The sequence below is a fragment of the Eleginops maclovinus genome, chromosome 9 (genome assembly GCF_036324505.1).
Source record: "Eleginops maclovinus isolate JMC-PN-2008 ecotype Puerto Natales chromosome 9, JC_Emac_rtc_rv5, whole genome shotgun sequence".
Taxonomy (NCBI): domain Eukaryota; kingdom Metazoa; phylum Chordata; class Actinopteri; order Perciformes; family Eleginopidae; genus Eleginops; species Eleginops maclovinus.
Window position 1 is genome coordinate 2,094,258 of NC_086357.1, and position 23,371 is coordinate 2,117,628.

Sequence of the window (23,371 nt, forward strand, 5' to 3'; positions counted from 1 at the left end):
TTATTGATCGTATCAGACATGGCTTTGGTGAGCATATTCCGGAGGACGTCAGGTAAACCCTTTTTTTTCCTTCTTGCGTTGTTAACAATACAATAATCTTTATTTAAAGAGCACTTTTAAAACGTAGTTTCAAATTGCAATCATCATTTATAAAAACACATAAAAGTCGAATTTGGCTCAAAATGTACAGGATTCAGTCACACACCTTACAGGAGCAAGAACCTGACAGACAGACACACACTAACACAAGCATACTGTTACATCATATTGTTAAGCCCTTAGCCGTAAAGTATTTCTTGTTGTTGTAATATCCTACATCAGGGGTCACCAACGCGTCGCCCGCGGGCGCCATGGCGCCCTCGAGGACTACTTGAGTCGCCCGCGAAGGCCTGTTCTAAAATAGCCTAGTTCTCACGTGACACACAACTTTATTTTATTCGTTGTTAAACTTTCTATTATTTTTAAATATATTGCATTGCTTGTAAGAAGATAACAATATGCAGTATGCACGCATATAAACATATGCCTACTTATAAAACGTAATTTGTGTAAAATAAAATGCTTCAGATTACGTAGATTGGACCTAGCTGGTCTCCACGACAACCGTTGCGTGGAGACCGAGTCCAGTCAGTGCAGTGAAGCGAAGTCAAGATGAACGGATGATTACAATTTAATCGAAAACATGGCAGAAAAAAGAAAGAGAACGTATTATTTTCACGGTGAATGGGAGCAAGAGTTTTTTTTTACCACTGTAAAAGATGCCTGCGTGTGTCTCATTTGCCGGGCGACTGTGGCGATACCAAAGCGGCACAATGTTGAGAGGCATTTCAAGACCTGTCACGCAAGCTACCATGCTAACTACCCACCGGGCAGCGCACTACGAGTGGAAAAAGTAAGTGAGCTAAAGGCAGGATTGTGCAAGCAACAGTCTTTTTTCACAAGACCAGCTAAAAAATCTCAGAAAGCTACCGAAGCCTCGTTCAGAGCAACAGAACACCTGATAAAGAAGAAGAAGGCATTTACAGATGGAGACCTTTTCAAGGAAACGATGATGATAGTTCTGAACACTGTGCTTAAAGACGAGAAATATGGGAAGGAAGTGCTCTCTTCTGTAGCTGATGTTCAAATGGGGGCAAGCACAATGGTCAGGAGAGTGACAGCAATGTCCGACAACTTGACTGATCAGCTGGACCAGGATCTCAGGGAGTGCAGGTGGTTCAGCATCCAATGTGATGAGTCCATCGACAGCAGCAGCACGGCGCAGCTGATGATGTTTGTTCGGATGGTGTTTCAAGATTTCTCTACAAAAGAGGAACTTCTCACACTACTCCCCCTAAAAACCAGCACAAGGGGGGTTGATATCTACAACGCGGTGAAGGAGTTTTTCAACAACAGAAACATACCACTGGAAAAGCTGGTGTCGATTACCACCGATGGGGCTCCTGCGATGACCGGACGGCATGCAGGGTTCATCGCGCTCTGTAAAAGCGACCCAGCGTTCCCGAAATTCGTACAGTACCACTGCATCATTCACCAGCAGGCCTTATGTGCAAAGGTGCGTTTTCATTTTGTATTTTATTAATTTATGTTATCCTTGTTGTAGGCCTAATATCCTATTTGTAATTATGAGTAGGCCTATTGGGCATATTTTACGCATCTGCTTGTAGACCGGCCCCTACTGCGCTTTTTGGTCGTTAGAGTCAACTTCATAGTTGTGATACGGCGCTATATAAATACATTTTGTTTTGTATTGTATTGTATTGTATTGTATTGTTATTGTTTTTAAGTGCTTTGAGTAAGAGTGATTTTATTTTATTTTTAAGGTGATCGGCTTCGAGCACGTAATGACTCCTGTTGTGAGGATCATAAACAGCATCCGTTCCAAAGCTAAACAACACCGAAGTTTCAAGGTGATGTTGGCGGAGCTGTCGGCTGAATATGGGGACCTGCTTCTCCACACGGACATCCGATGGCTCAGCAGAGGACGGATTCTGCTCCGGTTTTTGTCGCTGTTGAGGGAGATCAAAGATTTTATGAAATCTAGAGACGAAGACACATCGCTGCTGGAGGACGTTGCGTGGCTACTAGACCTGGCATTTCTGACGGACATTACTGGAAAACTGAACAATCTGAACTGTGCGCTGCAAGGCAAAGGTAAGACTGTTGCCGACATGATCAGTGCTTTAAATGCGTTTAAAGCACAGATGAGCATTTTCTCTGCGCATTTACAGAGAAAAAAGGTGCTGCACTTCCCCTCTTTGCAGATGGTGCTGAACGACAATACCTCTGCGTCTGAGATTTTTGGCAACGCTGCCGAAAAATACACTCAAGTCATAAACAGGGTTGGGCAAGAGTTTGAGAATAGGTTTTGTGACATTGATAAACTTGAGCCATGTGTGTCGTTCGTTTCGAATCCATTTATAAACGTGGACACAACGTCCATTGCTGAGCAACTAAGTGCAATGTTCAGCTTGGATGCTGGGCAGGTGGAAATAGAAATAGTGACACTGCAGAATGACATTCGCCTCAAAGCCCACCAGGCTGCAGCAAACTTTTGGGGCCTTGTTGATACTGAAAAGTACAGTGGTCTGTGCACAGCAGCAATGAAGGTTGCCAGTCTGTTTGGGTCTACCTATCTTTGTGAATCAGCCTTTTCTGACATGAATTTCATAAAAAACGAACACAGAACACGGCTCACTGATGCACATCTGCAAGACTCACTCAGACTTGCAGTGTCAAATTACAGCCCAGATTACGAGGCCCTGGTTGCCAGCATGCAATGCCAGGCTTCCCATTAAAACTTATGAAAGATTGTGATGGATTAAATAGGCCTATAAATACTTTTGTTTAATGTTATGTTGTTCTGTTTGATGGTGATTACAGTGAAATAGAAATAAAGTGCTGATTTTGATATTTGTCTGTTTCCTTCCTTTTTAAGCCATTATTGATAATTAGGCCTATTGTGCAAATTTGTTAAAATGAGCAGTGTCCTCAAACAGGTGAATATAACTAATTAGTTTTACTATTAATAATAACATACAATTAAAGGTAAACCGCGCAAATTTGAAGCGTACCAAATTGGTAGCCCTTCACATTAATCGGTACCCAAGAAGTAGCCCTCAGTTCAAAAAAGGTTGGTGACCCCTGTCCTACATCGTCTTTGTAGCCTCCAGCTTGTAATGTCTTGTGGCAATAAGTTGGTGTCCCCTAAGATCCAGGAGGGTCAGGAGCTGAATGGGATGCTAAGACCATCAAGGACCCTTTTAGTAAGTTTGCTTTTTTGTTTGTTTTACCACTAAATTAAATTAAGTATAATTACCTTTTGAAAATAAAAGGTTTACTGTTACCTGCTTATAGCAATTTAAAGTTTATATTAAATTCAAATAGAGCAATTTAAATTGAGAAGAGTGTGAACAAAGGCTCCCTATTTTAATCGGTTATGTAATTACTTGATTTTTATTTAAGGTTATTTAATTTCAAAGTCTTACTTTTTTGCTTTTGATATATCATTTTGGGTTTTATTTCTTTGTCTTTCAAAGACTGACTCAGAGGAGGATAGTGAACATTCTACCACTGACAGTTGTTGTGGAATCCTGCAAATCCCTGCAGGCATGAGCAGCTGTGTCACCACCAGGGCAGCCTCAAGAGCAATGAGAAATAATGATCCCTGTACTGGCAATATTGATGGTGAAGGCAATCCTGGCACTGGCACTGGTATTGATGATGATGATTATAATGATGACGCCACCAACCACCCAGCTACCAGTGCTGTTAAAAGGAGTAGATTAGTAGTGGAAGGAGTGGATGGCGGCCCTGGCACAAGCAGTCAAGATGGAGGCTGCCTTCCAAGGAGTGATGGCACCCATGGGACTAGCGGCCATGATGACTACTCATCATATTTAGCACTTGTGTCAACTCTTCCTGACGACTCCTCAGATGACGAGGAATTAAACAAGGCCATTATTGCCAGTATGGAGTGTCCAATGTGAGTAGCCCACACAGACTGCGAGCGTGAGAGATCAGGATAACTAATAAGGATGTCATCTGATAATTGACCTTTAAATTATTGTGACGTACACATTGAGGATTATTTGGATGCTTGCAATGACGAAAAAAGGGTTATTGTAAAATGTGTAACTTTACTGTGTTTTTGATCATTTTTGTCTTTATAGTCCCGGGTCAGGAGATACTGCTGGTACTCTCAAGCAAAATTATTACAAAACGACAGTGCAGGTTCAATATAAATCGCTCTGCTGTCTGGGAAGGAGCCATGCGGGGTTTCCAAAGGGTATCCTACGACCCAAACTTGATGATTTCTGTTAAGTTCTCAGATGACATGGGGAGAAATGCGGAAGGGATTGATTTAGGAGGGCCAAGGAGGGAATTCTTGAGGCTGCTGATGGAGACCATTGCCAGATCCGCCATGTTTGAGGGAAAAGAAAACAGCAAGAACTTCGCTCTTGACAGTACTGGTAATGTCTTGTTGTTTTTTTATTAATAATGGGAGCTATTTTAGTGTATGGTGATTTTTACATGCAAACTGATCTACAATGTATTTAATAACACATCAAATCCATGATTATATGTAGCAAAGAGTCTTTGCTCATTTTTCAATATTACATTTCCTTTTATGTGATTGTTTTGCAGCTCTAAGAGAGGACCGGTACTACAACGCTGGCAGAGCCATTGCAGTGAGTTTGGTGCATGGTGGTCCACCACCAAACTTCCTGTCACCAACAGTGTTTTCGCTTCTTGTTGATGGTTCAGCAAATCCAGCTGTAGAAGACATAGCTGACCCAGAACTTCTTGAGAAAGTCAAAAAGGTCAGTTGGTAGTTAGTTTACATCTTATATTCCATTAGAATTAGGTAATATTACAATGTTCTCTTGCTGTTTTACATTTTGAGAGGCAGTATCGGTCCTGCCCAGTGCATTGCTGAATGCCCACTTTCCATGTGTTGTAGTTTGAATTCCACCACAATCCAACAGACAAGCCAATTATAATTTCTGTTTTCTGTCACATTGTAGCTATGTGGGAAAAAAACCTGAACCTCAATCAACTGTTAAGGGACCATTTGTTATCATGTAATTATGCAGTCCTCTAGTGTCTGTTTTTTTAACTAATAAGTTATAAGCATAACAAGTAGCCCCCATAACAAGCCAACCTGCTGCTCCTTGTGATGCTAGGTATCTGAAAGCACCAGGGTTGAGGAGCTTGAGGAGACAAAGGCACCTCTACTTGAGTACCTGGCTAATGCAGGATGTCTAAGGCCTGTGCAGTCAATCAGGGACAGGGAGCTGCTGGTACAGGACATAGTGATGTTTCAGGTTGTCCACAGGGTCCAAGGTCCATTTCAAAGGTATTCAGTGTTGGTTATTTCGTCAGGTTAATCAGAATAGGAATCAGAATTTGAATTATTGACCAACATGTTGTAGGATTAACTTCACTAAAACTAAAAACTATTAGTTGTATATACAAGTAAGTCACAAATTGACAATTCATAAGTGAATTAGGAACCCTATTTAAATTATGCAAAATTAGTAAAATGTTTCCATGTACTTTGTACAGATTCTGTGAAGGTCTGAAGACTCTTGGGGTTCTTGAAAAAATCAGGAGACATCCTGACAGCTTTAAGCCCCTGTTTTGCTATGAGGCAAGTCTTCTCACTGCTGACCAGATGGACAATCTCTTCAGCATTCCACTCTCTCCAGAAGGGAGCAACAAGAGAACTGCAGAAGAGATGGTTGTAATCTTCTGGAGAGACTATCTCCAGGATGCAGAAGGTAATTGATAGTTTATACTACTCGTAAAATGATGCATCTATTTATATTTTTACTTTAAAAATAGTTTTTCCTACAAAAATACATGCCATCATCAGCTAATGATAATAACTCAAGAGATGTTCAATAAACGTGTTAATTGGACCAACTACCACTTAAATTGTTTTTCAGTTTTTTTGTATAGAAGAAGGGCCATCCAAAATACAACAAATATTGGCCTTCGCAACAGGAGCCTCTGTGGTGCCACCCATCGGCTTTTTCCCAACACCTTCTGTGGAGTTCATTCACAAGGGAGAGGACGACTATGCCTCTACACCATTGTTCCCTATGGCCAACACATGTGTTAGCTGCATCAGGTTGCCGCTACATGTGTCATATGAACTCTTTAAAGACAAGTTTGACTTTGCTTTAGGGAACACTCATAGGTTTGGCAGGTCATGAATATACAGTGGTGGAAATAAGTTTTCAACGTGTCAACATTTCTTTCATTAAATACTTTAATATTTTTCTGATGCAGCTATTCATTTGAGATTTATACCACATATTGGAATTGACTCAATAAAAGTCAATAAGTAAAGCTACACAGGTAAAGACATTTACATGTGTGTTTAATACTTTTTCCTGTGTTATTTCAATTTGTTAAACACTTTTTTATGGAATGAAATGTTACGTTTCCTTTACCTGTGTAGTTTTATTAAGTAATACCAATATCTGGTTCACATTTATTTCACATTTATTTCACATTTATTTCATTTCATTTCATATTTAGTTCATAATATTGCTGTTGCAATAAAGTTTGCAATCTTTAAAGTCTCAGTCTCTGCGTGTCTCGCAGTATGTCTTTTTGAGAAAAACACTTTGAACAAATGCTTCTTATATTTTTGAAAAAATGTTCATTAGGTTTAGTGTTGGGAAACAGCTTATTTACAAAGTAACTCCTATGTGGACTGAATATACTGCAAGAGTGAAGAAAATAAATGTATTCCATGGTTTCCATCATTTTCAAGTGGATTCACTTGTTGAATATTGTTCATTGTGGTCTCATTAATGGCAAGATCAATGTCTGGAATGATAACATTATTAGTGGTTTGAAGTTCAGGTAATGGTCCTTCTTCATCAATACCATAATGGGTGTCACCATCAATAATGTCATTTATAACCGGATGGATTCCTACGCTGTTTATGACACCTGTATGCCACAGCTGTAGTGGTGTCTGCCCCACTTGTGTGGAGAGGCCATGGTTGTTCCACTGGTTGATGAATTCTGTTACTGCCCTTTCAATTCTTGGTAAATAGACATAATGCAGACAAAAAAGACGAAGTTCATTCAATGAATCCAGTATACCCTGTTCCTCCATAAAGTTAAAAACATTTGCAAAGTATCTTGATACAACTCTATTGAGTTCTGCCCATAGTCTCTCAATCCTTTGGTTGTGTACTGAAACACCTGTAATAATGCTACGACTGTTCAACCAGTGGCGGTGCGTCAATAGTGGGCGCTTGGGCGCCGCCCACCCTGACTTTTTGAGTTAAAAAACGTTATATATACAACATAATTGAAATAAGAAATGTACCGTGTTTATGGGTTAAATGTGTATGGGAGACCACTGTCAAGAACCGCTAAAATGTGTCCGGACATAATATATTGCCATTCGCCTTTTCTGAGAATAGGCAGGTCGGCTAACGTCCATGGGCGCCGATAACATGGGAGTCTATAGGAGAGCTTATACTTTTCTCAGTCATTTTAGCAAGGATAGCTTTTCATTGGAGGATGAAACTTAGATCTGGCATTGTTTCTTAGTTCAATGTGACATTCTTAGATACGCGATTGGACTATTTCGGCAAATCAGCATCGTTATCATTCCCTAACCACAAGCGTAAAGAGCAGCACCGTAGCTAGCTGAAACTTAGATTGAGTGAATATGGCGACATCGATGGCTGAGAACTCCGTGCAAGCTCTACTTAAAACACCATTTCATCGACTATCAGATGTCGAAAAGAAGAAATTGAAAGACTTGGGACCCGAGCGTCCGGATTTAAACATTCAACAGACGACCACTGATCGCGGGAGAACCTACACTCGGACTTTCTCCTCAAACTTGTATGCTAAGCGGAATTGGTTAGCTGGTTGTACAGTGAGCAATGCCTTTTTTTGTTTCCCTTGTCTGTTATTTCAAAGTCCTGGGACTGAAACACTTTGGACTACAACCGGGATGAAGGATCTAAAGCACTTCACACAAAAATGTAAGAAGCACGAATGTGGCCGCAGCCACCTAACCAACTGTCTTAAGCTAAACCTCTTTGGAAGACTGAGCATTGCCGAGCAGCTGGATGAAGGATACCGAATTGGCATTCGGAAACATAATGAAGAGGTGAGAAAAAACCGACACATCCTCTCCAGAATAATAGACTGTGTGAAGTTCTGTGGTGCCTTTGAGTTGGCCCTTCGTGGCCATGACGAGAGCGAAAACTCGGAGAACCCAGGGATTTTTCATGGCTTGGTGGACGTCGTTGCATCACTGGACGGTGTACTGAAAGAGCATCTGGAGAGCGCAACTGTCTTTAAGGGAACATCCAAAACAGTCCAGAATGAACTTCTTGACTGTATGCTGTCTGTTGTGAGGGAAAAGATCATCAGTGAAGTTCAAAGCAGCGATTTTCTATCGATCCAAGCAGATGAAACCACGGACATTAGCACACAAGCCCAACTTGTGCTTGTGCTTCGCTACATCAACGATAAGAATCTGGTGGAAAGATTCTTTGAGTTCATCCCTCTGCAGTCGGCTACAGCAGAGACCATTGCCGATGCTTTAAAAGAACGCCTTGCTGCCATCCTCCCAGGTGAGCAGAAAAGTAAACTCATCTGCCAGGCATATGACGGTGCTAGTGTAATGAGGGGTGCCACTTCAGGAGTTCAGAAGAGAATCCGGGATGACTACCCAACAGCCCACTATATCCACTGCTATGCCCATCAGCTCAATCTTATCATGCAACAGGCTACCTCCCACGTAGTCAAAGTCAAAAACTTTTTTTCCGACCTGGGTGGATTTTCTGCGTTTTTTTCAAGATCCCCCAAGCGGACCAGTGTGCTTGATGAGGTAGTGGCCCATAGACTACCAACAGCCAGCACTGTGAGATGGAACTTTCACAGCCGTGCCGTCAATACTGTGTTTGAGCAAAGAGAACACCTCGTTGAATGCTTTGAAAGAATTCGAGCATCAGGTGGCTTTGATGACAAGACCAGCCAAGAAGCAGGAGGCTACATCAGGCTACTGGAGGATCCTCAGTTCAACTTCTTCCTGCAACTGTTTCATAAAATAATGCCACACGTGGACGTCCTCTATGCCAAGCTCCAGAAGAGAGACATAGATTCAGTCCATATAGAAAGATGCATCCAGCAGTTCCAAGAGGACATACAAAAAATCAGGTAATCTCATTGTTATTCTGTAAGCGTAGTCAGTGCATTCTTTCACTTGTACCATAGTTATAAGATAAACATGATTTGTAAATTATTGTTATTTTTATTTACAGAGATTCTCTCCATGCAATGGTGGTGGAGCAAAGCAGTGGCTCTCAGCAGCCGAGGAAGCGCCGGGCTGTGTCGGAAGATGAGCTTAGAAGGATTGCTGCTGAGGTGAGTGTCAAAATCAGCAGATGCCTGTGTTACAGTTAAATCCATGCAAATAGGTTTGATATACAGTATATTTGAGTTAATAACATGGCTGGAGTTCAATATTTAGAGACTGAAATACTGAGTTCTTTGGTGGTAGGGGGTGTGCTTGACCATAGGGGTATGGCCATACAAATGTTAATGTCATGGCTTCAGACATAGGCCAACCATCAGGGTCTGATTGCTCTGGCACCTAGACCAACAAAAGCCAGGAACCAAATCTGATAGCTCTGGTTCTTAGACACACAAAAGCAAAGAACCAAGTCTGATAGGTTTAAACATAAACAAAAGGCTAAGCTTGATTGCTCTGACCTGGTGCTATGCAAACTAAGAGTGTGGGTCTATTTGAGATGTAGTTTGGTGTGTAAGATTAAGGTCTGATTTAAATAAATCATCTAAACTTAACCCAGACTAAGACTTGGCTTTAAGTGATCTGATATAGATATTTCCCACAACGTCTCTCCTCTCTCTCTCTCTATATATATTTATCTGTAGGTATGTGACACCATACTTGGACACACCAAGGAACGCTTTGCCTTCAAAGACCACCTCATCAGTGCCACCTTACTGCAGGGCAACCAGTTTGAATGCTACCTCAAGGTATTCCCTGAAGTTGCTTTGGCCACCACATTGAAGGCCTATCCAATTCTGGATGGAGGCAAGCTGAAGACAGAGCTTGGCCTCATCTATGGCACAGACAAATTCAGATCCTGCCGTAGTGCTGTGGATCTTTTCCAGTTGTTCATGGAAAACAATCTATCTGAGGTATTTTCAGAGACAGTTACACTGCTGAAAATCATGATCACAACTCCCATGACCACTGCTGAGGCTGAGAGGTGTTTTTCAACTCTGAAAAGGATTAAAACCTTCCTCAGGAACACCATGAGTCAGGAGAGACTGAATGCCTTAGCCATGCTCTCAATGGAAAAAAGGCTGGTCACAGACATGATTGACTTTAACCAGAGAGTTATTGAGGAATTTGCCAGCTTGAAAGAGAGGAGGGCTAAATTTCTTTACAAGTAGTGGGGCCTACTCTGGCACATAAATGTCAAATGTGATGAATATGTGTCTGAATACTAATCTAAACCTAGTTCTAGTTTGTAATGAGCAGTGTGTTTTTGTTTAATAAATCTTTGTTTTTCAATATATTCTACTGAATCTCTTTTGTGGGTTATTTTCTCATTGCGGAGTGCTATTTAAACCGTGCCGCCCAACTGCGCCCCCCCAAAAAAAATGTTCACCAGCCGCCACTGGTGTGTGAGAGATTTTCACATGTGTTTATGAGAGCTTTTGGTTTCAGTTGTGTGTGTGTGAGTGTTTCATATGTGTGTGTGAGAGTGTTTCACATGTGTGTGTGTGAGAGCTTTTGGTTTCAGTTGTGTGTGTGAGAGTGTTTCACATGTGTGTGTGAGACCATTTCATATGTGTGTGAGAGATTTTCACATGTGTTTATGAGAGCTTTTGGTTTCAGTTGTGTGTGTGAGAGTGTTTCACATGTGTGTGTGAACGGTATTTCTGAATAATGTCCCTAGGGGCCCCTCATAGTTTGCAGTCCTCATTCACTACCACAAACTCCAGCCGGTATAGTTTCTGGTTTCTCGGGTTCCTCACCTTCACCTTGCATTTTCCAAGTGGATGCAGCTTGGTTTTGTTGTACATAATCAGCACTTTCTTTGTGCGTTCCATCTGAGTGTCTGGATTCAATAGATTTATGGGGATTACATTACAGGTAGCTCCACAATCTATTTGAAATTTCACAAGCTCTTTGCCTACCAGCATCCCTGCAAAAAGCTGGCTCTTCTTGGCTTCGTCATCTCTGGTCTCATTGCCAGTCTTTGTCAGTATCTCTGTAGTATTGACACTCATGACGTCCTCATAATCATCACTGTCCTCTTCAGTCACATAGTGCACCTGTTTTCCTCTTTTCCATTTCTCTGTATTGGATTAGCATCTGACTGCAAAGTGATTTTCTTTACCACATTTTTTGCAGCGCTTTCCAAAGGCTGGATATTTGGCCTTGTTCCTTTCATGTGTCTTCCCACAGAACATGCATGACACAGTGTCCATGTTTTTATCTTGCCTTGCTGTCTGTTTCACTATGTGTACTTCTTCCACTGTGCTTCCTTCAATGGTTTTGCTATTTTCACGTGACAACTCTGTAGCTCTGCACAACTGTAGACACTTGTCCAATGTCAGCTTTCCCTTTCTGAGTAATCTCTCTCTCAGTCCTGAGTTGTTGTTGCCACATACTATTCTATCACGTATAAGTGAGTCCTTTATGTCTCCAAAGTTACATGTGCAGGCTAATACTCTGAGATCAGTTACATATGTATCAATGTTTTCATCCCGTCCTTGATTTCTCATGAAAAAACGATACCTTTCTACTCTCTCATTTACCTTAGGGTTGCAATGTTCATCAAATGTTCCAATCAGTTCACTGAGTTTCCTCCTGGGAGAAGTCACATCGCTCATCAAAGTTTCACAAAGTTCCCTACCGGTCTCTCCGATCAGGTAGTAGAACAGTTTCACTCTTACATCCTCTGCCGCCTCAGGCATGGAAAGATCCATGTATAGTGTAAACTCCTCCTTCCATGATTTCCAAGCCTTCGCTATGTTGCCGGTGTCCAAACACAATGTCGGTGGAGGTTTCAAACCTTCCATTTTTCACTGCCGACTGACTGGAGCGTCCTCTTCAACTCCCGCGATTTTCTTGTTAGCCGGTCCGCTAACGTTAGCTAGTTAGCTGCACCGTAGAAGTCCGTTTTTCTGCTCCGTCCTCTTTAAGTTTCCGCTGCCACCATGTTCCATTCTGCCCTGTCTCTACCCGACACAGAATGTACGATTAATGCATATTCCAGTTTGCTTACACTGTTTATTTAAATCCGTCACTGGTTCACAACCTAGTATAACAAACTCTGTCCAGCTACCGTTCATAGGTGTCACACTCTAACAAGTCCGTGTTGAAACAAAAACTACATAACAATACTATCGTTACACCCGCGCCCCGGACAGGCACTCACGGTGTGCCCCTCTTCCCCGCAACCAAAACACTTCATAACCGATGAGGTTGCAAAAATCACGTAGTCATAATCATCTACTTTAACGTGAAAACGGAGGTTGAGCTCCACGATCCGATTGTTCAGTATCATATAGACTTGTCTGCGATGAGACACCACGTGCTTCAGTAACTGAGACTTACCCAGACAGCATCTTCTTCACTGGAGAAACAAGTTTCCCGTGTCTGGATAGCTCTCTACTGAGGAACTCATCAGTTATGAAGGGAGGGACGTTGGACAGAACCAGGGCCGTAGCCAGCATTTTGGAATAAGTGAGGTCCATGATGCGCGCGCGGCGATTTAAAAAAAAAATATATATAAATATTTTAAATTATATTGTTTTTTAGATATACATTTATGTATATGTATAATATACATATATATATTTTATGTATTTATTAAATTACAAGTCACACAAGAGTTTTATTGTTTAAATGTCTTTTAATTGTATAAACCAGCATTTCCCCCCCAAAAAATGTACTGTACTATATTTACATTTTTTTTTATAGCAATAGTACACCACCATGTTTTTAAAGAATATAGGGGGTAACTTTGAACTTGATGAACTGAATGATGAATGATTCCAAAATAAAAATAATATTCAAGTAGAAATAAATCATTGCAAATTACAGCCCCTAAAAGTACAAATGGCATCACCTAAAATCTCAACAATCAACTTTTTAATCAAATGCAAGCTGAATCCTCCTATGACCAGCGGCATCCCACCGTCGAAGGATATTCTCCCGGTCCACTTCCACTTTCTGATGCACATGCATCATCGCCAGGCCCGTCAGTCTGTCGTTGGACATGGTAGATCTAAGCCATGTCTTTAGTCTTCGCATGGCTGAGAATGACCTCTCACAGGCACAAGTTGTCACTGGCAAGGTTAAGAAAATCTTCAACATACATTTTATGTTAGGGAAGAATGACAGGTTGTGTTTTTGTAGAACTTCTAGGGAAAAAGAAGGAAGGGGGCCATCTTCAAATTTATGTCTCCAGCGCTCAATTTCCTGTCTGGCAGTGTCTTGGTCAGGGAGGTCTTCGTGGTACCACCGAAGCATCTCATCCTCTCGTGCTGGTGTTAAATATTTCAAGGATGATGGCACCAAGTATGATGCAAGGATAGGGGGCTTATTATTCTTGGCAAATCTCTCATCCAACTGAGCTGTGATGTGGTCCAAGAAGGGGTAGAAGAGATTTATCCTGTAATGGTCCTCCACTGATTCTGTGGTCACGTTTGCTCTGTATGTTTGTCTCACAGATACCCTCCGCTTGGCTGGGACAACACCTATTGAATTAGCCAATGCAGTGGCTTTCTCAAAGCACAACCTGGAACCTTTGTCCTCTCTTTGGTTGGCGATGACCTGCCGCATGTTTCTTGCTTCCTCATAGGCTGTGAGGATGTCCAAATTTGTAGTCTGCAGCAGTTTGGTTAAAGGATGTATGTATCCAAGTATTTCATTTACCATCACAGCTGTAATTATGGTCTCAAATGATTCCATGTTGTGCCTGAGGGTGGCAGCCTTTGCAGAAACAGAAGGTTTTTCAACCCCCATTTTTTCCAACACAGAATGCACCGCTGTGAACTTCTCCACAAATGCGCTGAGGGTGGTTGATCTGCTGCTCCATCTTGTGTCACTCATGAGTGGGATTCCTGATTTTTTTGTTGTTTGACCTTCTTTACTGGTTTCTGCCTCCAAAGCACCTTTTCTGGCACTAGATCCTGAAAAGAACACTGCAATTTCCTCAATAATAGACATTGTATTCCTCACTATAGGCAGATCTGAACAGCCATGCACTACAACTAAATTAAGTGCATGGCTCCTGCAGTGGGTGTACATTGCCCTGGGATGAACATCACTGGACACATGGACTCCACTCACATGGCCACTCATTGTAGATGCCCCATCATATCCTTGGCCCCTTAAATACTCAGTGTGAAGTCCCCATTCAGTCAGCTGTCGAAGAATTACTGTGGCTATTGTCTTCGCATCTTGCTGAGTCAAAGGGCAGAATCCAAGAAAGTCCTCTCTTATTTCAGAACTCTCTCCCTCCCCACTCACATACCGAACGCAGAGTGATAGTTGCTCAATTCCACAGATATCCATTGACTCATCAGCTAAAACAGTGAAGAACTTCGCTGTTTTGATATTGTTGATAAGAGTCTCCCTTATGTCCTCTGCACAGCATGCAATGAGATCATTCTGAATTTGTGGGGATATGTATTTTGCATTCTTGGCTGCAGTCTCCAGATGTTGCTTGAGTGTAGTGTCAAACTGTGCTTTCCAGTTAACAAAATAGTTAAAATTTCCATTTTCACTGGATCCCTCCCAGTTCCCCCGGAAAGGCACATTTCTTTTCCCTAAACATACAATGATGTCTATGATGGAGAGCAAAGCCTTGCGGTTAGCCATGACCTTGTCATCATATTGCTTGCTGATAACAGATTTAATATCTTTCTTTTGGCCTTGTGTGATCAACATGAAATTTTCAGCCAATTCGGTGGCTCTCTGGTGTCCCTCTGAATGGCTATGCCTTGGGATCACGCCTCTTTTATCACCAACTGCATTTTTCCAGTCAGTAAAGCCCTTTGTAAGGAAGCTAACGTTTTTTTCCTTTTACTTTATTAAAGCAGAGGCAAGTGGCACAATAAGCTGCATCCTCAGATGGCGAGTAGCTCAGCCATTCATAATTTTTCTCCCACTGGGGATTGTACCTCAGCTGTTTTCCTCCCAAGGTACGTTTGGGATAGCTATATCCCTGTGGTGCTAACCACCGATTTTGGAGTACACTTTTTTTCTCATCATCTGTAAGGGCATCACCATTAATAACTTTGTTTTTTACCCTAACCGGATCAAAGGGATGCTGAGGGCATGAACTTCCAATTTCTTCTCCCCCTATTTCCATGTTTCCCTGCTCCCTGCTGTATTCATTCTCTGCGCTTCTCTGCCCTCCCTCCTCCACTGTGTGCCTCTGCGCTTCATCATCCTCTGCGCTTCTCTGCCCTCCCTCCTCCACTGTGTGCCTCTGCGCTTCATCATCCTCTGTGTGCCTCTCTCCTTCCATCTCTGAATGACTCTCTTCTCTGTGCTCCAGCTTACATTCCCTATTCTCTCTTTCATCCTCCTTGCTTTCCTGTTTACTATCTCCATCTCTGTCCTTTTCTTTCTTTTTCTTTGACAGAAATGCATCCATTGTGTTTTGTTTTAATCTCTTGGACATGGTTGGCCTGCTCTTTGTGACTTGTTTTCTGTGGAATGGGTATATTAAAATTAATATGAGCTGAAAACGTGCTAGATTAACTGAACATTAATATCTAAAGGTGCCCCCTCCAAATTTAACCCATAGCCTAACCCAATAAAGTCAATAAGACTAGATGCTTATTAATCTACCTGAAAAGGAAGCTTTGGCTGATCCTACAGTATGGGTCTAATGCCAAAGTAGCCAACAAATGAGCTAAAATATCCGTTTAAGTCGTGGACAGTCCCAAAACGGATATTTAAAACGGATATTTTGCTCATTTGGACACTATTTTAACGGTACAGGGTAAAATAGTAGCCTACTTTCACTTACCAAATGGTTTCTTGACGTTGACACAGGCTAGAAGTTACTGTCGTTACTGCTATCATTCACACACTGACTTCATGTCGGCTGAACATTCTTATCCTCGCGTCGCACGCGCGCTTTGTGTTATTTTTTTTCTTAGTTCTGCACACGTAAACGCAAAAAGCCGAAAGTGCACACAGGAAACCGAAAACAAAGCCCATGGATGTTAACCACAATCTGCAAAGCACGTTTCACAGAGGTTTAATGAGAGGTTTTTAATGTTTGATTCAGTTGGGCATTTTTGACGTTCAAAAAAAAAAAAAAAAAAAAAAAAACCTCGGATGAAATAAGCGAGGTCCGGACCTCCCTTACCTCTAATGTGGCTACGGCCATGGACAGAACCACTTTGGTTGCAGGGAGCGTCAGCGGCTGCACCCGCACAAACATTTCACTCACCGTGATGCCTGTCTCGATAACGCGGTTCACTTTCTCCACCTGGTCCAGAAAGATCACGACCGCACTGTTCATCCGCGCCAGGGACTTAATGCTGCTGTGTCCGACCTTCTCCCCCACAGCCAGCCCGATATCCTCCACAGTGCATGGGAAGCCGGCCGATATTTTAATGCCGTGCTTCCGCATGAGTCTGGCGAAGTCTCCATTCACCATGGCGTCAGACGCCGGCCGGCGAGACACCGGCAGGAGAAGCCCGCAAAACACCCCAAAAACAGCACCAAAAGACCCAAAAATTAAGCAAAGTAAACTATCACCGATAAACTATATGAAACTAACACCCATAAACAAGTACAAACGGAAAAATGTAACGTATAAAGCGTCGCTCTTTTCTTCCGCTCACACTCCAAAATCTCCCAGCATGCAGCAGAAGAAGAAGAAGAAGAAGAAGAAGAAGAAGAAGAAGAAGAAGAAGAAGAATTCGTTTGATGAGCTTGAGGGTGGCCCACATAGTCAGCAAAGCTAACCCGTCAAGGAGCTGGTGTTGGAACAAGAGAATAACGCAGCTCTTCAGCAGGAAGTGGACCAGCTGAGGGGGTCACGTCCTTCCAACCTGAGCTACAGCCCTCAACTCTCCAGGAGCTGCTCCCCAAACTATGGGTTTGAGGGGTTCAGACGGGGCCTCACAAGTGAACAGGCAGAGCCCCAACAAGATCATCTGGATTCCCGCAATTCTGCTGGATGCTGAAGAAGAGAAGACCTTCTGAGGAAAAACTTGAAACTCAATGTCAATAAAGCATTACATTAAAATATATCTGCTGTTTGACTGTATTTACATTGTTGAGGTAAAGACAGAACCATTCACTTGGGTCTATACAAGAGTTGTCTTCCCATTCACCGGTCTGTTTTACTTGTTTGTGAAGCACACACTTAAAAACCATTGACCAAATCTGTGTTGCATCTTATTAGAGAGCTTAATTCCAAATCATTACTAGGGGTGGACAAAATTTGGTATCGATCCGATACCAAGTACAGGGCCAGTATTACCGACACCGATACTTTTTACCTAGAAAAACAGCTAATCTAATTTTGTGTAGGGGAGAGCAATGATAGTTTTGACATGTTTACTTTAATCAGTTATCATGGTTATGATCATAATATGGTATCGATACATCGATATTTTGGATCGTTACGCCCACCACTAATCATTACCAGAAGTTTTACTCAGCTTATTGGAACGTATGGCCAACAGACCTCATTCATACAAAATAAAACCTGCATTCTCAGTTAAGTTAAAGGGGTAGTTCAGCATTTTGGACATAGGACCTAATTTCCAAGTAAGCCAGTGTGTTATTTATCAGTGGTGTTGACATATGTGTGTATGATTGACTGAGATGTATTCTGTACTACTTACCTGCTCCACACCATAAGTTATGGGGGTGCTGTTGATTTTGTATGGGATGAGTGTGATTGGTGACGTCACACCCCCTATATATACTGTATATGAATGTTCTGCGCGTGATTTTTCTCTTGGCCCGCTCCCAATATGATGAAGGCTGGAAGAGCAGTTCCTTTGGTTTGCTATATAATAAATATGCCCTAAAGGCTTAAGGAAGAATTTGTCTCGTCTACCTTTCTAGTATTGCACTATTGGACTCCTGCTGTGTGTTGGCAGTACTCCTGCTAACAGGTTATGGGCCCAGTAACGACGACAGTAGTTGCAACAACGGAAAGTGTGGCGAGGAACACGTTAGCTAGTTAGCTAAAAGTGTGGTAGCTAGTTTAGTGCGGTAGAACCGGGGAGCTAAGCTAAAGCTGAGAAGAATGGCAAACCAAAAGGCAAAGTGGCCGACGTTCGACGGTAGGGCCGAAGAATATGAGCTCTGGGAAGAACGGATGCTGTGTTGCATGCACCGTGTTGGATTAAAAGAGACTATTCTGAATGAGCCTGGTGGACCGCTGACCGTTGAGGAACGAGGCAAGGATAATGAACTGAATGTGGACGCATACTGCGCGTTGGCGCCATTGCTGGATAACGTGAGTTTGGGACTGATATTCAGAGACACTAAAAACAAGGGACGTGAGAGTCTGCAAGTGCTGAGAGAGCACTACATTGGCAAAGGTAGGCCACGGATTGTTTCTATGTACATTACATTGACCTCGCTGAAGAAAGCGGATACAGAGACTGTAACTGAGTACATTATCCGGGCAGAGCAGATCTTTACAGCGCTCAGAGGTGCTGGCGAGGCACCGAGTGAGGGACTGATGATGGCAATGATTATGAGGGGACTTCCAGAAAATTACAAGCCGTTTACGCTGATGGTAACCCATGGTTCAGCGGAGATGAAACTGGCGGAGTTCAAGGCTAAGCTGCGAAACTTCGAGGCGTCGGAGGATGCAGAGCCAGTAGTCGAGATGGCGGGAGAAAGGGTGCTGAAAGCCCGCGCAGCACTGAAGAAAAGGAGCGGCGGATCTTCGACAGACATGGCGTGTTGGCGGTGCGGAGAAAAGGGACATCGAAAAGATGAATGCACGAGGAAAGTTTGGTGCGGTTCCTGCAAAAGCACAAGCCACAGCGACAAAGCCTGCAGGAAGAAAGAGCGTGCACAAAGCTCTAGGTGCGCTCGCGCTGAAGATGGCAGCGGCGGCGGTCGTGCAGCGAGTGGTGGAGGACGGATCCCGCGGGAGACGACGTCACATTACGGGCAGAGACCGAGGACACCTGCAAGCCAGCGCAGCAGCGGCAGATCGAGGGAAAAGGGTTGATCGTCGACACAGGCGCGACATCCCACATGCTGAACGACAGAAGCCGGTTCAAGACCTTCGACAGCACATTCAAACCAGAGGGCCACAGCATGGAGCTGGCCGACGGGAGGCGGACGTTCGGGTTGGCGGAAGGCAGAGGGAACGCGCAGGTGTGTCTCATCGACAGCGAAGGACACAGATGTACAGTGACTCTTAAGAACGCCCTGTACATCCCTTCATTCCCACAAGAACTCTTCTCCGTGAAATGTGCCACTGCACATGGTGCCAAGGTACTCTTCGAGGAAGGTAACAATGTTGTTGTGGCGTGTAACGGCGCAAGGTTTAACATTCAAGTGTGTAACAGAATGTATTACTTGCAAACAGAGTGTGATGAAGATGATGTGTGCAATGTTAGCCATGATATCCAAACCTGGCACGAAATTATGGGGCATTGTAACTATGATGACATACTGAAACTGCAGGATGTAACCGTAGGCATGCACATTAAAGGTGCAAAGCGTAAGCCTGACAAAGAATGTCATGTGTGCATAGAGGGGAAGTTTACTCAGACGAGAAACAGAAATGCAACTGACAAGGTGCAAACACCACTTGAGTTGGTAAACACTGATCTAGCTGGTCCAGTGACAAATGGTTCAATTGATGGTTACAGGTATATGCAATCTTTTACAGATGTGTGCACAGGAGTAGTTTTCACTTACTTTCTGAAAGCGAAGAGTGATGCCGTACAGGCTACTGAAAAGTTTCTGGCTGACGTAGCGCCTTATGGCAGTGTGAAGTGCATCCGGTCAGACAACGGGACCGAGTTTACTAGCAGAGAGTTTAAGTCACTACTAAGTAAGAACAGAATAAGACATGAGACGTCCTGTCCTTACTCCCCACACCAGAACGGGATAGCTGAGAGGGAGGGGCGCACTCTCATCGAGATGGCTAGGTGTAAGCTTATTGACAGCAAATTACCTAAGACCCTATGGCATTATGCTGTTCAGGAAGCAGCCTACACCAGAAACCGATGCTTTAACAAGCACATTGGGACAACACCGTACACAGCATTGACAGGGAAGAAACGTGATCTAGCTAAGATGCACAAATTCGGGTCAGAGTGTTACGCGTACCAACAAGACAAGGGTAAACTAGATCCGAGGTGTAAGAAGGGGCTCTTCGTAGGGCACGACAAAGGCAGCCCCGCTTTTCTAGTTTACCACCCCACCAAGGGAAAAGTGCAGAAGCACAGATTGGTCAAATTTATCACAAAGACCACATGTGACAGTGAGACTCAGACTCAGGACTTAGGATTTGACCCCATTGAAAATCGTGAGAAGACAGACACATCACAGCCCAGTGCTACGAGCACAGACGTACAGACTGACAGTCCACAATCCCCAGGAGATGATGGTGAGGAGCACCACAGGGTGACGCCACAGGCCCCAAGCAGTGGGAGATACCCCACTAGAGAGCGTAAGCCCCCGAGTTATCTTTGTGATTACGCTACTCAGGAAGATAGTGGTGATGATGATAGTACGCTCACCAGTATTGACTATTGCTATCGAGCAGTGTGTGGTGTGCCACTGACCTTTAAACAGGCTATGGCATCACCACAGGCAGGTAAATGGAAGTGGGCAATGGACGACGAGATGCAGTCACTCGAGGAAAACCAGACCTTTACCCTGACCAAATTGCCAGAGGGCAGAAAGACAGTGGGAGGTAGGTGGGTATACTCTATTAAGGAGGATAGTGATGGACATGAGCAGTACAAGGCCAGATTTGTGGCGAAGGGATATAGCCAGAGAGCGGGGATAGATTATGGTGAGACATTCTCCCCCACGGCCAATATGACCAGTGTGCGTGTAGTCATGCAAAAGGCAGCCCAAGAAAACTTGGTACTACACCAAATGGACGTAAAGACGGCGTATCTACATGCACCCATAGACCGAGACATTTACATGGATCAACCTGAAGGTTACGAAAAAGTGGGAGGAAACCTAGTGTGTAAATTAGAGAAGTCTATTTATGGTCTGAAGCAATTGGGGCGTAACTGGAATGAGATGCTACACAAATGCTTGATAAATGACAACTTCACACAGAACCCAGCGGATCATTGTGTATACTCAAAAGAGTCTAAGCAGGCAGGGAAGGTGATTATAGTCATTTGGGTGGATGATCTTATCATCGCAGCGAATAACATGAGAAGTCTAGAGCAAGTGAAGGCAATGCTTTCCTCCAGGTTTAAGATGAAGGACCTAGGCAGGTTGAAGCATTTTCTAGGCATAGACTTCAGTCAGACTGATGATTGTGTAACAATGTCACAACAGAGGTATGTTGACAAGATTCTCAACCGTTTTGATATGCAGGAGTGCAGAACACGCGAGACACCATGTGAACAAAAGGTTGACTAAACTGATGAAATTTTCAGGGGCCATGTTTGGTGTAAGCGTCTGATGAGCTGTAAATATGTTAAGTACTGTATGTACTGTAAAATGTTTTGATTTATTTCTGAGTTTATTCTGATTGTTAAAAGCTGTACAGGATACAAGTCACTCATAAGTGGGAGTGTTGACATATGTGTGTATGATTGACTGAGATGTATTCTGTACTACTTACCTGCTCCACACCATAAGGGGGTGCTGTTGATTTTGTATGGGATGAGTGTGATTGGTGACGTCACACCCCTATATATATGAATGTTCTGCGCGTGATTTTTCTCTTGGCCCGCTCCCAATATGATGAAGGCTGGAAGAGCAGTTCCTTTGGTTTGCTATATAATAAATATGCCCTAAAGGCTTAAGGAAGAATTTGTCTCGTCTACCTTTCTAGTATTGCACTATTGGACTCCTGCTGTGTGTTGGCAGTACTCCTGCTAACAAGTGGTAACCGTTTTCATCTCGTTTCAACCTGTCCTTCTAGTTGCAGATTTCGCTGGTGCTAGGCTAGCGCAAGTCAGCGGTTTCTACTAGCCTGCCAATAAAAACAGTCCTAACCACTCCACAGTAAACCCGAGGCAAATAAATTAATGTTAGAAATAAAACTACCCTTGCATCAGTGGCGGCTGGCCAATAGAAGGCGCTAGGGCGCCGCCCCACCACTCACCTCTCACCACATTTCCTTGAATAAGACATAAGCTTGCTCTTGCGCTTGACTCAGAGCGCGGATCTCGAAAACACTATTTTAGAGACCCCCCAACATTTCCCAAATCATGTTTTCGGGGGATCTCGTGTCAGTTTCAGGGGGTCTCGGATCCCCCGAGTCCCCCCGTAGTTCGGACACTGGATATAGAGAGATATATATCGATAGATAGATAGATAGATAGATAGATAGATAGATAGATAGATAGATAGATAGATAGATAGATAGATAGATAGATAGATAGATAGATAGATAGATAGATAGATAGATAGATAGATAGATAGATAGATAGATAGATAGATAGATAGATAGATAGATAGATAGATAGATAGATAGATAGATAGATAGATAGATATTTATTATATATGTATATTGGCCATCTGTATAGTAATATAGCACATCTGTATATTTGTTCATACTACATCTGTTTATACTATGCCAGTTATTCCCACCTCTTTATACTGCCCTTATCTTTACATAATCACTCTTAACTGCATATACTGTACATACTCTATATATCGCACTTGTTTGTCTTTGCACTTCTATCTATCTATCTATAATGTTGTTTTTGTTGTTTTCATTTATGTAAATACACTCGTTTGATACCTTAGTACATGTATGAATGCTTTTTTAAAAATATTTTATACATTTTGGAGTTATAGCCCCCCCTTGGAGAAAACTCCACCAGCCGCCACTGAAAATGTGTTGGTCGCGTTGTAGTCACTTTGCTCAGCGCTACAGCTTGTTACAAATTTTACTCGCTGTTCTCGCCATGAACTGTTATTGCTCAGGTTAATCTCCCCCTCCGAAGTAAGCGTGATGTATTGGTTCGTAATGGATCTTGGATCTTGCCGGTCAGCCGAGTGGGGCCAGAAAGATCTGTTTTTCGGCGCTTAAAGCCGTCGCCGCTGCGGTGGAAACACGAACAACCAGATATTTATCGGCTCCAGCTCCGGCTCCGGGTTGGTGGAAAAACGGCATTT

The 23,371-nt window shown here is 43.0% G+C and overlaps 2 protein-coding genes and 1 pseudogene across 2 annotated transcripts; all 3 read left to right on the forward strand.

Annotated features, from left to right (window-relative positions):
* The first annotated feature begins 324 nt into the window (after positions 1–324).
* LOC134869144 (general transcription factor II-I repeat domain-containing protein 2A-like) lies at positions 325–2,911 on the forward strand. Its single transcript, XM_063890592.1, has 2 exons — positions 325–1,555; positions 1,824–2,911. Exons 1-2 carry the CDS (start codon positions 683–685, stop codon positions 2,796–2,798), a joined length of 1,848 nt encoding a protein of 615 aa, XP_063746662.1. The 5' UTR covers positions 325–682; the 3' UTR covers positions 2,799–2,911.
* A 700-nt stretch (positions 2,912–3,611) lies between these two features.
* On the forward strand, positions 3,612–6,221 carry LOC134869715 (G2/M phase-specific E3 ubiquitin-protein ligase-like; annotated as a pseudogene).
* A 686-nt stretch (positions 6,222–6,907) lies between these two features.
* On the forward strand, positions 6,908–10,473 carry LOC134869717 (zinc finger MYM-type protein 1-like). Its single transcript, XM_063891587.1, has 4 exons — positions 6,908–6,984; positions 8,089–9,207; positions 9,312–9,414; positions 9,946–10,473. The coding sequence occupies exons 1-4, from the start codon at positions 6,908–6,910 to the stop codon at positions 10,471–10,473; spliced, it is 1,827 nt and encodes a 608-aa protein (XP_063747657.1).
* Positions 10,474–23,371: the final 12,898 nt, after the last annotated feature.

Excerpts from the sequence above, each read along its gene's own strand:
- LOC134869144 (XM_063890592.1), top strand. The coding sequence starts at position 683 with ATGGCAGAAAAAAGAAAGAGAACGTATTATTTTCACGGTGAATGGGAG. Across the intron at positions 1,556-1,823 it reads AGCAGGCCTTATGTGCAAAG|GTGATCGGCTTCGAGCACGT; the intron begins GTGCGTTTTCAT and ends TTTATTTTTAAG.
- LOC134869717 (XM_063891587.1), top strand. The coding sequence starts at position 6,908 with ATGGGTGTCACCATCAATAATGTCATTTATAACCGGATGGATTCCTAC. Across the intron at positions 6,985-8,088 it reads GACACCTGTATGCCACAGCT|ACTGAGCATTGCCGAGCAGC; the intron begins GTAGTGGTGTCT and ends CCTCTTTGGAAG. Across the intron at positions 9,415-9,945 it reads TTAGAAGGATTGCTGCTGAG|GTATGTGACACCATACTTGG; the intron begins GTGAGTGTCAAA and ends ATTTATCTGTAG.